This window comes from Mustela nivalis (assembly GCF_964662115.1).
Source record: "Mustela nivalis genome assembly, chromosome: X".
Taxonomy (NCBI): domain Eukaryota; kingdom Metazoa; phylum Chordata; class Mammalia; order Carnivora; family Mustelidae; genus Mustela; species Mustela nivalis.
In genome coordinates this window covers 15,082,250-15,095,554 of record NC_139040.1, presented here as the reverse complement: position 1 = coordinate 15,095,554, position 13,305 = coordinate 15,082,250, and the positions used below count along the sequence as shown (strand labels likewise).

The window sequence follows — 13,305 nt, the reverse complement described above, 5'->3', positions numbered from 1 at the left end:
TACCGCTGTGTCACTGTACTGGTCATCAGTGGTCTGCCACGGAGAGGTCAGGTCAGCAAGAGGAGACCCTTCTACACGGGAAGGGTGAGATCCTTGGATAGGGAAGAAGAGAGCTTCAGTGGGAAAACCACCAGAGGCTAACATCCCACTTACTTGTGATTTTGAAGAACATGTTTTGGTATCATGTGCCCAACATTGTTTTCGAAACGAACCAAACTCCCAAAACAGAAACAGTACCTTTTTTCTCTCTAATCTCTCCTGCAAATTCTGTAACATAATTCTCTCCTGTTCCTTCTTGCGTTTGTCAGCCTCCTCCTGAGCTTTTATTTTGGCGTCCCCTTTCTAGAAAATTTGCATAAAAATACCACTTACTCTCAATATACAAGTGATAACTGAGAACAACAGCTGAGAAAGTTAAACAGTTAAAGGTTATCCAGCATAAAAGAATGTAACCTTCTGATTGACAAGTACCTATACACACAGCATTCATGAATTCTGACTTTTCAAAACATCAGCTAAAAATGCACAAAACCAGGCTAACCATCGTCTTGAAGATTTAGAAGCCATGTCTGTCCCCTCCAGGACCTCAGGGTCACCATTCCAGCACCGTGGTTATCAGGCCACTATGGTCCCCAAATCAGGAATTATACAGCTATCCATTAACACAGCAACAGGAGCCAAAAGTCTCACACCTTTCGAAAGCATGGAGAGGATGCTTAAAGACAGCTTCCCAGGGAATGCAAATGCACACAACCGCTTATGCGACACACAACTGATTCTATTAAGTGATACACTAAAACTGGAATATTAAGTAGGCTGTGTTAGCAATTCAAAGTGAGTGTATAGTCTGAGCTCAGTTTGTGGACTTATTCACCAGAGGATTTGAATTTGCATGGGTGAGACACTCTTACTGGGGAACTGGAGGACTTTAAACTTTTGGAGGCACTCATAATTTTTATCGTCTCTGTTGGCGGGTATGTGGAGTGCAGTTGTGAGTGCCACAGAGTGCAGGACTGGGAAAACTCACGTAGCACACTTAATCTGTGCGAGCAATGGGACTTCCTGAAACCGAGTTGCAATGCTGTTTATCTAGACAAAATTAAAAAACTAATAATTTGTAATTCTCAGCTTTCTGCTTCTGTTTCACTTGGAAGATATTCTAGAATTTTGCCAAGGGTAGCTGGGAATGACTTGTAGTGGCCCCGGGTAGCAGCTAGATGATAATGGAAAAACAGCCACACAAGGCTGCATCTGTTCATCATCTTTCTGGGGAAAACAGATTTTTGCCTTGGGTTTTAAATGAATTTCAGAATCTGGTCCTCAACCTCTTATAAAGTGGAGAGCCAGCAAACCTGCAGTAACACGTTCGGGTCTTCTGGATCCGGAGAGCCTTCCTTCACCTCCTTCTGTTGTTGCCCATCTTCCAGTTTTGAGAATTCTTCTCGTTGGACTTCCGCTGCTTTCTCTGCTGCGTCCTTCGGTTTGCTAAGAACACAGCACATTCAAACAACTCTTAGCATTTGTCTCAGTCTCTACCATATACAGCTGACAGTAATATGCACATTTTTAAGTCATCTTTAAGTCCTACATGTGGCTCAAACTCCCGACCCCGAGATCAAGAGTCACATGGTGCCCCAACTGAGGCAGCCAGTCTATTCTAGAGGCTGCACACACGCACGCATGAGGTGGGGGGGGGGCAGAGGGAGAGGGAGAGAAAGAATCCCAAGCAGGCTCCAAACTCAGCACAGAGCCCAACCTGAGGCTGAGATATGACTTGAGTTGAAACCAGGAGTCAGACACTCAACCGACTGAGCCACCGAGGCACTCCAATTTTACCATTTTTAAATGGGGGAAACTAACAGGGCTTTTAAAATGTTAAATGAGCTGTTTACACGAAGCAATGATGTTCTTCAAGTTAACATGTTATTTTTGTTATTCACATCCCTTTTTTTCCAAACCCACATAAAGAGTACTGAAAGCACGTGACTGCGTTTCAAATACTTACTACTTCAAAATGACCTCAGGACTATAGCTATTCTGTGCAGGCTGTGGACAGAGATTTATATTCTAGGGCCCTAAGTCAAGTGAGCTCAAGACTGACGGTCAAGAAACCTTGAGATGGAGTTAGAATGAACTCAAGTGTACACGAGGTTTGCTGCCCCAGGAAAGCATTTCGGCAAGGCCTGGTGACACTCAGGTATCACAAAAGTCACTGGAAAGTCCTAGCAAAACACGAGGTAGTACACTTTCCAAGTTTACAAAGTCTAAAGTTAAGAAAGACTTCCGAAACAAAGAAAGGGGCTGGCCCCAGTGAATGCCAACAGCAACAGCCTGGCAGGACAACTTGGGTGTTCCTGCCGATGGGGGACCCTGACCCAAGTGCTGGACTCCTTGCGCGTCTTCACGCGTGACGCACGGCTACCAGACTACACCATCTCTCTCTATAAACCAGTGTCCTCTCTGCTGGAGATGCTTCCCACATTTGTTTTGAAGGCAACAAGTCATTTCTGATTCACTCTAAAAAGTCAGTCACTCTTTGATTATTTATAATACATCGAACCTGAAGGTGCATTTTGACTTTCAAAATCTGGGCCCCGGCCGAGACTGAGTACGGAAAGAGCGGATTTGTGCTCACCTCTGTTCCCTTTCCTTTTGTATTCTTTCTTCTCTCTCTCTCTGTTCACGAGCAAGCCGTCGTTTCTCTGCCAAAATTTTTGTTGCCTCCTTGGCATTCATAGTCCCTGGTGTGCTTTTATTACTAGACTCTAGTTAAGATTAACATGTAAAACAGTTAGCTGAGGGAACTTAACACCCTTAAGTCCAATAAAGAGGTGCAAGACAACCAACAACATTAAAAACCCAAACAATAAGCCCATGGTCTAAAATTGATAAATAACTAGCAACGTATAAGTAAGTGGTTACACCAGAACAAGTTTGGTTCAAAAACCAAACCCCACTCCCAATAACATAAGTAGCAGTTTATCTCTTGTTAACTACTTGCTCCAAATGAAATAATGTACTCCCACTTTGGTTTAGTCGCTTTGAGAGACATCAGACTAAAGTGACCTTCTGGGGGACAAAGATGAAGACACAGTGAATACTCAGGAAGACAAACTTATGCTCAGTCTATATGAAGCATACAAATAACCTGACTAAAGAAAAATAAATCCAGCATGCATTTTGAAATTTGTGCAGAATTTTTACTAAATAATTACTGTTTAGATGAACATGGTAATAGTAAACTGGATCTGACTGATCATAAAGTGGCAAACTACATAACCAAAGAAACCAAGACTATCAGTAAAATAAGGAGACCACGCAAAAGCATACTATAATATTTCAGTCCACATAATGACTATTTTAAATAGATCACATATAAAAGCAAGGATCTTAAGGAATCAGGAATGAATAATTTGTAATAAAAAGATTATTCCTATGATTTTAAAAAATCACTGTGGAAATCCTTCAAAAAAGAATTTACTAGTGTATTTAAAATGTCATGGCCCATGTATAGAAATGACGGTCAACTCTTTATGGACACCTGCAGGGCCACAAATGGCCAGATGTGCTCTCTCCAAGGATGGACAACACCTTATGGCCATTCACGGAACGGGACCCCAGGGATCACCTAGAGCTCATCCAAGCTGTGCTTTTATTGGTTTTGTTAAGGTTTATTTATTTGAGGGGAGGGCAGGCAGGGGAAGAGAGAGAATCCCAAGCAAACTCCATGCCAAGCACAGAGCCTGTCACAGGACTCAATCTCAGGATCCTGAAATCAGGACCAGAGCCCAGACCAAGAATCAGATGCTTAACTGACTACGCCACCCAGGTGGCCCCCAACCAGTACTTTTAACATTAGTTCCAGGGTTGCCTGGGTGGCTCAGTGGGTTAAGGCCTCTGCCTTCGGCTCAGGTCATGAACCTAGGGTCCTGGGATCGAGCCCCGCATCGGGCTCTCTGCTCGGCAGGGAGCCTGCTTCCTCCCCTACCTCTCTGCCTACTTGTGATCTCTGACTGTCAAATAAATAAAATCTTAAAAAAAAATCAGTTCCGAAAGTGGTTTTTCCTAAACAACAAGGGGGTGGGGGTGAGTAAGCAGCTCCGGCAAGGAAAAAAAGAAAACAATGTGCCAATGACTGGTTAAATTCTCTATCAAAAAAGGCTCACTCACCCCCTAAAGTTCTCAGAAATGGAGAATAAAACAAAGGCAACCACCCCCAAACTACCTAAGATTTTCCATGTTGCCAAAATAAACTTCTTAGTAAAGGAACTTACCCTCAGAGACCATCTGCTTTGGGCTCACAGCCTCAGCGCTGCTAGCAGCTTTAGGCACTCCTTCTCTTTTCTTTCCAAGACTACCCAAAGCATTTTGTGCCAAAAGGCTACGCTGAACAGGGATTACTTTATAGGAAAGAGAAGACTGGGACTGTTTTGACATGACAGGTGATGGTGATGGCGGGCGATTCTTTTGCATTTGCCTGCTGGGAAAAAGTAACCATTAATGGGGGAAATCTAGTATAGTTTTTTAATAGATATGTGCTAATTAAGTTTATAAAGTGTCATTTCATAAATATAATGTCTTGATATTATAAGATAATATTTTATGATAGGGTAAATCCATTTTAAAAGTTTTCTTCTCTTTACATTACGATACATACTACATTATTTCATTTATGAAACACTGATGTGAAATTTGTCCTGGTAAAGTACCTACCAGGAACAGCTGCAAATAAACTTACTTAATACTGATGGGAGAAGGTGGACGCCACCCGCTTGCAGGAGATGACGGCCATTTATAACACGGTATATGCGATGGTGGGCGCTTCTTGGTAGCAGGGTTTGAAGCCTGTTTGTCCATTTCTGATTTCTGAACAAAGCATATGATCAGATTAATAAATTAACATTTACCTTACTGCAGCTGGCTTTTTTTTTGACAAAAATACCATGAACATAGTACAATTATAGCTCCTTAAACTCCCCATTTTCTTTTCAAGCATAACAATTCAGATTACAAAATTCAAGGTCACAGAAATAATTACCTTAAAACATCTTTCACTTCAAAACCTTATTCTATTTCTAAATCCTGATTAAAAGGTTTGCTGTATTTCTCAAAAAATTTTTCAGAGTTTAGAGTTCATGTAACAGTTACTCCCTACTACCAAAAATGAACTAATACTCCAGCTTTGAGGGAAACTGTACAACAAATATCAGAGAATTTTAAATCATTAAAGTAAATTATCCTGTTTTACTAATTTTTTCCAGAATGCTATAAATATTAAAGAAGCTGCTTATGGGGGTGCCTGGGTGGCTCAGTGGGTTAAGCTTCTTCCTTCAGTTCTGGTCATGATCTCAGGGTCCTGGGATCGAGCCCCGCATCGGGCTCTCTGCTCAGCGGGGAGCCTGCTTCCCCCTCTCTCTTTGCCTGCCTCTCTGCCTACTTGTGATCTCTCTCTCTCTCTCTGTGTCAAATAAACAAATAAATCTAAAAAAAAAGAAGCTGCTTATGTTGTGAAACCTGACCTATCATAACCTACACAACTAAATATAGATTTTAATAGAAACTTTGTCAATAAAAGGCACTTGACAAACCTGTGGAGAGTCTTTCACTTTCACCTTGGAAGATGCTTCCGCGCCCACCTTGGGGGATGCCTTGGAGGACGCTTCCACACTCTCTTTGGGGAATGCTTTCACACTAGCCCCAGGCGATGTGTCCAAACTGGCCTCAGGTGACACTCCCACACTAGCCTTGGGAGACGCTTCCACACTGGCCTCAGACGATGCTTCCATGCTCACATCAGGGGATGCATCCATGCTCACCTCAGGAGATGAGTCTAGGCTCACCTCGGGGGACGGATCCACGCTCACCTCCGGGGACGAAGGGTCCACGCTCGCCTCGGGGGACACGTCCACACTCACTTCCGGTGATGTTTCCATGCTCTCGGGGAGTGCTTCCACACCTGCTTCACACGGTGCTTCCACGCTCCCTTCAGGGGGCCCTTCCACGCTCACCTTGGGGGTGGCTTCTGCATTCGCTTCGGGGGCCACTTCCACGGTTGCTTTGGGGGTCGCTTCCACAGTCACCTCGGAGGCCGCTTCCACAGTCGCCTCGGAGGCCGCTTCCACGGTCACCTCGGGGGCCGCTTCCACGGTCGCCTTGGGGGCCGCATCCATGCTCACCTCGGGGGCCACTTCCACGGTCGCCTCGAGGGTTGCTTCCACCTTCACGTGAGGGGCCGCCTCCACGCTCACGTCAGGGGGTGCTTCCACCTTCTCCTGGGGAGGCCCTGCCGCCGCTGCCTTGCGAAGCGCCATGGTATTCTTCAGTTCGTCACTGCTGTGGCTCCGCAAGGGCATGTTTATATACTGGATTAAGGCACTGTGGGTACCTGTGGGTGAACGAGGACAGGATGAGACTGCCTATACACCGAAACCAGACAAGACACAAATGCGCCACGTAACAGTACAAGAACAGGAAGAGAAAAAAGAGAGACTATGTGTTCATTAGTAAATTGCAGGGATTGCCCCACAACATGGAAGTGTCTAGTGAAATGGAACCCACACACCGGACAGAAACATCTCGAAGTTGGTTACTTCAGAAGCACCACCTTTAAGAGGTGTAGTGAAAGCAAAAGTCCACTACAGGCGAAAAGAGGACGCTTCTTCAAAGTTGATGTCTGCAATAAGTCATTTCTCTTTTAATATCACAGTTTTGAATGACTTTTATAACACATTATAAAATATTCAACACTTTGAAAAAGTAATCTAGAACAACTTCACTAGGGCCAGAGACCTTACCATTTCAAGTGATCAGGTAAGAAACTCCGTATTTGGTGATTTAAATGTAAGAAAAGAGCATTTCTCACCCATTCTAAAAACTATAATAAGACATTAATCAGAATGGGCTAGATTTTCAAGGTCTCTTCCAGCTCTAACAATCTAAATTTTTTGCCAGGGCTCCTGGGTGGCTTGGTCATTAAATATCTGCCTTTGGCTCAGGTCCCACTCCCCCCCTGCTTGTATTCCCTCTCTCCCTGTCAAATAAATAAAAATCTCTAAAATAAATAATTTATTTTTGCCTAATAAATGGATAAAAATGGATAAAAAAGAGGAAGAAAGTGGTAAAGCCAATGTTGGGAACCAGGCAGCCCCACACTAGTGGTGGGGTGTAGATCTGTATATGCTCCTGATAGGGGGGATTGGGGCAATAAGGCATTAAAAGCCATTAGGACACAGTCTTTGTTCCCACAATTTTACTTCAAGATCTATCCTTAGGAAAAAAATCAGACACGAACTTACAGCATTATTGATAATACTAAAACAAAACTATAATCCAAATATTCAACAAGAAATTTAGAAAATACTAAGGCAGGGGCGCCTGGGTGGCTCAGTGGGTTAAAGCCTCTGCCTTTGGCTCAGGTCATGATCTCGGGGTCCTGGGATCGAGCCCCACATTGGGCTTTGTGCTCAGCGGGGAGCCTGCTTCCCCCTCTTTCTCTGCCTGCCTCTTATGCCTACTAGTGATCTCTGTCAAATGAGTGAATCTTTAAAAAAAAAAGAAGAAGAAAAGAAAAAAAAAACATACTAAGGCAGTCATTCACAGTAATAATATACAATTTCCAGACCTAGAAAATGATAAATATATATATACTTTTTAAAAAAAGATTTTATTTAGGGCACCTGGGTGGCTCAGTGGGTTAAGCCTCTGCCTTTGGCTCAGGTCATGATCTCAGGGTCCTGGGATCCAGCCCCAAATCAGGCTCCCTGCTTAGCAGGGAGCCTGCTTCCCCTTCTCTCTTTCTCTGCCTGCCTCTCCGCCTACTTGTGTGTGCGCGCGTGCTCTCTCTTTCTGTCAAATAAATAAATAAATCTTTTAAAAAGTTTTATTTATTTGAGAGAGTGCCTCCACACACAGGCACACAAGGGGAGGGGCAGAGAGGGACAGGGACAAAGGAGATTCCCTGCTGAGAGGGGAGCCCAATGGAGGGCTGGATACCAAGACCCAGAGATCATGACTTATGCCAAAGTCAGATGCTTAACCAACTGAGCCCCCCAGGTGCCCCCAGAAAATGGTACATATTGAGTATAGACAAAAGCAAATCAAAAAAACAAAAACAAGTTATAATCCCATTTTGTAAAGAAAACACTAAATATTCAGTTCCCAGTGAGTTACTGAGATAATAAATTATATTTAAAATTTGTGCTACACTAAATATTTATTGCTTGTATAATAAAGAAAAGTAAATAGTTTTTAGAAAGTATTTGGTGGTAGCTTTTATAAGACTTGGTAAATTTGTCACCTCTTCTTTAACTGGGTGGTGAACTTTTACATGATCTCATCAAGTAATCAAAATAAAACAAATTACCAAAGACTGACTACTCATGAATAATCTGACATTTTTTCTTTTGGACACCCACTTTTGGTGGAAAAAGCATTTTATTCACAGATCTGTATGTATCTAAATGGTCACATTATTTAACACTGACAGTTTGTGCTACAAAGAATATATTAAGTACAGCTAGAGAAATTTAAGATAAGTATTATATTTTTGATGGAAGTAACAGATTATTTAACAAGAATGGAAGTTAATATAAGAACGATCTTACAGGAGACTGGGGGGAAGACTGGCAGAAAATAATTTGACATATATATAATAGGGCAAAAACAAAGTCAGGAATCTGAACCAAAAGTAGTAAAGCTGCACTCCCAGAAAGTCTATGATAGCACTGTATTATTTTACTAATTATATGAATATTAACAGAAGAAAAAAATAAAATAAAAGTGGTGGGAAGAAAAAAGTGGAGGAAAAAAGAATAATGGGAATAGTGCATTTGAGCTCTCCACTACTGAGGACTTCTTACTACCCACAGGCATGTCTAACACGCTATGTGACCTCTGAGAAAATCCACATAAGCCTGAAAATGGGTTTTATTTTATTATTTATAAAAAGCTGAAGAGCAGCTCAAAGTCACTCTTCCACATTTTAGGGGGAAAAAGAGTGGAGTAGGAAACTTCCTCCCCCTTGCTATTATAAAAATTTTTGATACTCTGAACATCTAGTACTTTTTTTAAAAAATCACTTAAAAATTTAACAACCACCACCACAACTACCTTATTTCATCCTATCAATCAACTATCATTCAGATAACTCAACCTACCATGCTAGAAGGCATAAAACAAATATGTAACGCAAATATCAGTCATCTGGAAACTACTGATTCAAATTATTTTTATGCCTTACTGCAACAAATTAAATGATATAACCTGCTTTATAAGTGCAAATACGAACACTTTTAGGCTTTCCACCCTATGCCTGTTACCTGAAGTATCTTTGCCAGGAACTGACAAGGAAGCAGCACTTTTGCTCCTGGCTATTGACGCTTTGGTAGGGACAAGCAGGCGAGTGATTAAATTACTCTCCCGAAGACTGGTATAAGACTGACGAGCTAAATGAGAACAAACAAAAAGAATTCAAGTTGAAGTCTCACAAATAAATGCACAGCATATGAACTGCACATGAGAACTTTCCCAGCCTACAAGTAGAGGAAATGAGAGCAATACACACACACACACACACACACACACACACACACACACACACACGTATATATATATATATATATAAATATAAATAATGGGACTGAACATCACCACTGGATCCGACTGCCTTGCTAGGGAAGAGAGTACCTGAATTAAGGGTCAAAGTCCCCGGCATACTCAATAACCCCAGTGAAGAAATCCAGGTAACATATCTAACAAAGCCCTATCCCAACGTATCGTCTCTACGGGAATTCACAAAGTTGTATGTGGCAAAACAACTTTGAGGTGGACTTCTACAGATATATGCCACTGACAGTCATAGTGGTCAAGTTCATTACCAAAAGCTCCAAGGGACTGACAAGTTTTGTTAAAAGTGCATCTTGTAGGGGCGCCTGGGTGGCTCACTGGGTTAAAGCCTCTGCCTTCGGCTCGGGTCATGATCCCAGGGTCCTGGGATTGAGCCCCATGTCAGGCTCCCTGATCAGCATGGAGTCTGCTTCTCTCTCTCCCTCTGCCCTTCCACTCCTGCTTGTGCACTCTCTCAAAGAAATAACGTATTTTTTAAAAAAGAAGTACTTCAGTAATAAGTATGAAATTTTGTGTATAATAATCAGCAGTGAACACATGCACAAAGGTTAGATGTGGGTAATGCTATGAAACGCAACAAAGCTTTGAAGTTCAAATTATGGCCAATAACTTAAGAATTTCTTAACACTAGCTAATGAAATGTCTGAAGAGAATTAAGTCTTCCACCACAAATCTTTATCTATACCAACACTCTGTGATCTAGTCCCTCAGCTTCATTATAGACCTCCTGCTCAGATGACAACAGAACTACCTATTTCACTTACAGACAGACTCTTTGGGCATCTGGGTGGCTCAGTGAGTTAAAGCCTCTGCCTTCCCCTTCTCTCTGTCTCTGCCTGCCTCTCTGCCCACTTGTGATCTCTGTAATAAATAAAATCTTTAAAAAAATTTAAAAAATGAAGACAGACTCTTGGCTTCAGCCAAATAAGTATGACATCAAAGGACATTTTGCAGTTAAAGAAAGGATATTCTGGCTTCAAATTTTAGGAACGACTTCTCAGGCAACCAAATCTTGACACAGATCTTTTTTGGGAGAATGACAAGAAGTGTGGGGATAGGGAAGTGCAGAGAGAGACGATCTTGAGCAGGTTCCAAGTTTAGCTTGGAGCCCAACTCAGGATCATGGCCTGAGCCAAAATCAGGAGTCGGTGCTCAACTGACTGAGCCACACAGTACCACAAAAGATCTCTTTTAAACCACTATTTAAGACTGGTACTTAGAAATAACTAACCAGTTGGTTTTTCTTCTACTTGTACAGTTTCTGAAGGTGCCTGCAGTTTGTTAGATCTTCTCGTCAAGGATGAGCTTCTCTTCTTTTCTATATTTTCTGGAGATCAAAGGCAAAGGAATATTACTTTTTACAAATTATTTAAATGTATTATTTCAGAAGTGAGTCACTCTTCACACATTTTTTTATCTTTACTTTTGCTTATAAAAATCTAAATTTCCAATCTTCTGTATATCCCCAATTTAAAGCTCATTTGCTCTTTAGGTGATCTGGACAATAAAATTTATTAGGAAAAAAATAGTTAAAAATTAAGAGGATAATGTCTAATGCTACCTTACAAGATCACCATTCCCAAATTGGGACTATACAACCTTTAATTCTGGACACAATCCATGACATCTATTATTAAAGTAATGTATACTTTAGTTATAATGGTTATTTTTTTAAACAAAAATTATCATTAACCTTTGGCACAGATGTCACAATTTTAGCAACCTAATGAAAAACATGGTCAGTGTAGACACAAACAAATTCTGACTCAGGATACTGAGACGTATCTGTTTAAAGAATAACTTCTCTTTTGGGAACCTATATATTAAATGTGGGGACCTGTAGATATTGACAACATAGCATCATTTGAAAATTCCTGAACTGATAATGTAATTGAACAGCATGAACCAGAGGTATAATCAATTCAATCATGTGATTAAATCACACATCCTTTATTTTCATACTGCAAGAAAAGACAAGATAGTGTGAACAGTTCGAGTCAGTAATGAGCAGAAGAAAAACAGACAATTTCAATTAGCCAAGCTTTGTAAAACAGGGCTCCTTAAAATATTACAGGTTATCAGATTATGAACTTCATTTGTGTGTGAAATATTCATCTCTCTGGATCAAAAAGGTTTCATTTCAATCTGAAGAGATTTTACAAAGGTAAGCCACCACCAATACAGACTTTATTTTCCCTGTCATCATTAATTGTTTCAGAGTGTGCAGTAATACTATACCTGTAAGTAAGCTATTTCACAAAGTATCTTCCATCATACCTTCTCATATTAAAAACTAGTAAAAAGGGGCTCCTGGGTGACTAAGTGGGTTAGGCCTCTGCCTTTGGCTTGGGTCATGATCTCAGGGTCCTGGGATCAAGCCCCGCATCGGGCTCTCTACACAGTGGGGAGCCTGCATCCCTTCCTCTCTCTCTGCCTGCCTCTCTGCCTACTTGTGATCTGTCAAATAAATAAAATCTTTTTTAAAACACTAGTAAAAAAATCATTTTAAAAAAATCATTTAGGGGCGCCTGGGTGGCTCAGTAGGTTAAGGCCTGTCTTCGGCTCAGGTCATGATCTCAGGGTCCTGGGATCAAGCCCCGCATGGGGCTCTCTGCTTGGCGGCGAGCCTGCTTTCCCCTCTTTCTCTCTGCCTGCCTCTCTGCCTACTTGTGATCTCTGTCAAAAAAAATCATTTAGGGGCGCCTGGGTGGCTCAGTCATTAAGCATCTGCCTTCAGCTCAGATCACGATTGCAGGGTCCTGGGATAGAGCCCTGTATCAGGCTCCTTGCTCAGCAGGAAGCCTGCTTCTCTCCCTCTTCCACTCCCCCTGCTATGCTCCCTCTCTTGCTGTTTCTGTCAAATAAATAAAATCTTTTTTAAAATTACTTGGAATTGCTCTTTCAGTGCAATTTAACTAATTATTATCCTAAAAGGCATCACCTGTTCCTCCTCTTTACAAATCTCTTTTAATAGCATGAGGCCTATGAATGAAAGCATACTAGTATTTGCTCGTTATACTAAAAATGTCATACATGTCTGTGGAAGAAATATGTGCTAACTCCTCAAAGCAATTAGATAGTTTCTGAAACAGAGTGAATGCTAGTTAAACAAGTAAAATATATCAAAATGAATGTTTTTGTGTATACATGAAAGTATATAAATACAACACTGCAATGAATTCTAGTTTTTCTAAAGGATTGAAATGGTGAATAATAAATTAATTTCATTATATGACAAGGAAGGTGCTAGAGCAAACCTTCCCACATTAATCTACAAATGATCCCAGGCTACACCTTAAGTGCTTTGGGAAAGCCTATCAAGGCTTAGGGTGGTAAGTGGATCAACTTTTGTTAGACCACAGCAGGGAATCTGTGTCTCCCTCTCCCTTTGCCCCACTTACCACTTGTGCTCTATCACTCTCTCACTTGCTCTCAAATAAATAAAATGTTTTTTTAAAAGATTTTTAAATTGAAACCATAATTATGCCTTTTTTTCTTCAATTCATAAGGCACTGAAGTGGGAATGATGTGGAATATGTTTGCTGTGTCTTCTTCGTGCCAAGTCACTTCTGTTTTTGCCTCCAGAAAGGACTTTTTTAAATTGATTGATGGGTATGGTTTGCCTAATCCATTTCAATTATCAGTGGGAAACAACATGCACAACAAGCCAGAAATGGTCAC

The 13,305-nt window shown here is 41.3% G+C and overlaps 1 protein-coding gene across 14 annotated transcripts in view; it reads right to left on the bottom strand.

Annotated features, from left to right (window-relative positions):
• Window positions 1-13,305, bottom strand: part of MAP7D3 (MAP7 domain containing 3) — a 57,111-nt gene that overhangs the window by 6,663 nt on the left and 37,143 nt on the right. For 5 of the 14 annotated variants that reach the window (XR_014307195.1, XM_082717598.1, XM_082717593.1 and 2 more), the window contains 8 exons: window positions 10,856-10,951; window positions 9,318-9,443; window positions 5,589-6,385; window positions 4,739-4,866; window positions 4,275-4,480; window positions 2,636-2,765; window positions 1,353-1,485; window positions 238-342 (listed from right to left, as the gene is read on the bottom strand). Coding sequence is in view for 12 of the 14 variants with exons in the window: in XM_082717598.1 (XP_082573724.1) it covers window positions 238-342; window positions 1,353-1,485; window positions 2,636-2,765; window positions 4,275-4,480; window positions 4,739-4,866; window positions 5,589-6,385; window positions 9,318-9,443; window positions 10,856-10,951 (1,721 nt within the window). In the remaining 2 variants the exon portion in view is untranslated. The remainder of the gene's footprint in view (window positions 1-237; window positions 343-1,352; window positions 1,486-2,635; window positions 2,766-4,274; window positions 4,481-4,738; window positions 4,867-5,588; window positions 6,386-9,317; window positions 9,444-10,855; window positions 10,952-13,305) is intronic. The other 9 variants (XR_014307196.1, XM_082717597.1, XM_082717600.1 and 6 more) reach the window with 4 other exon arrangements.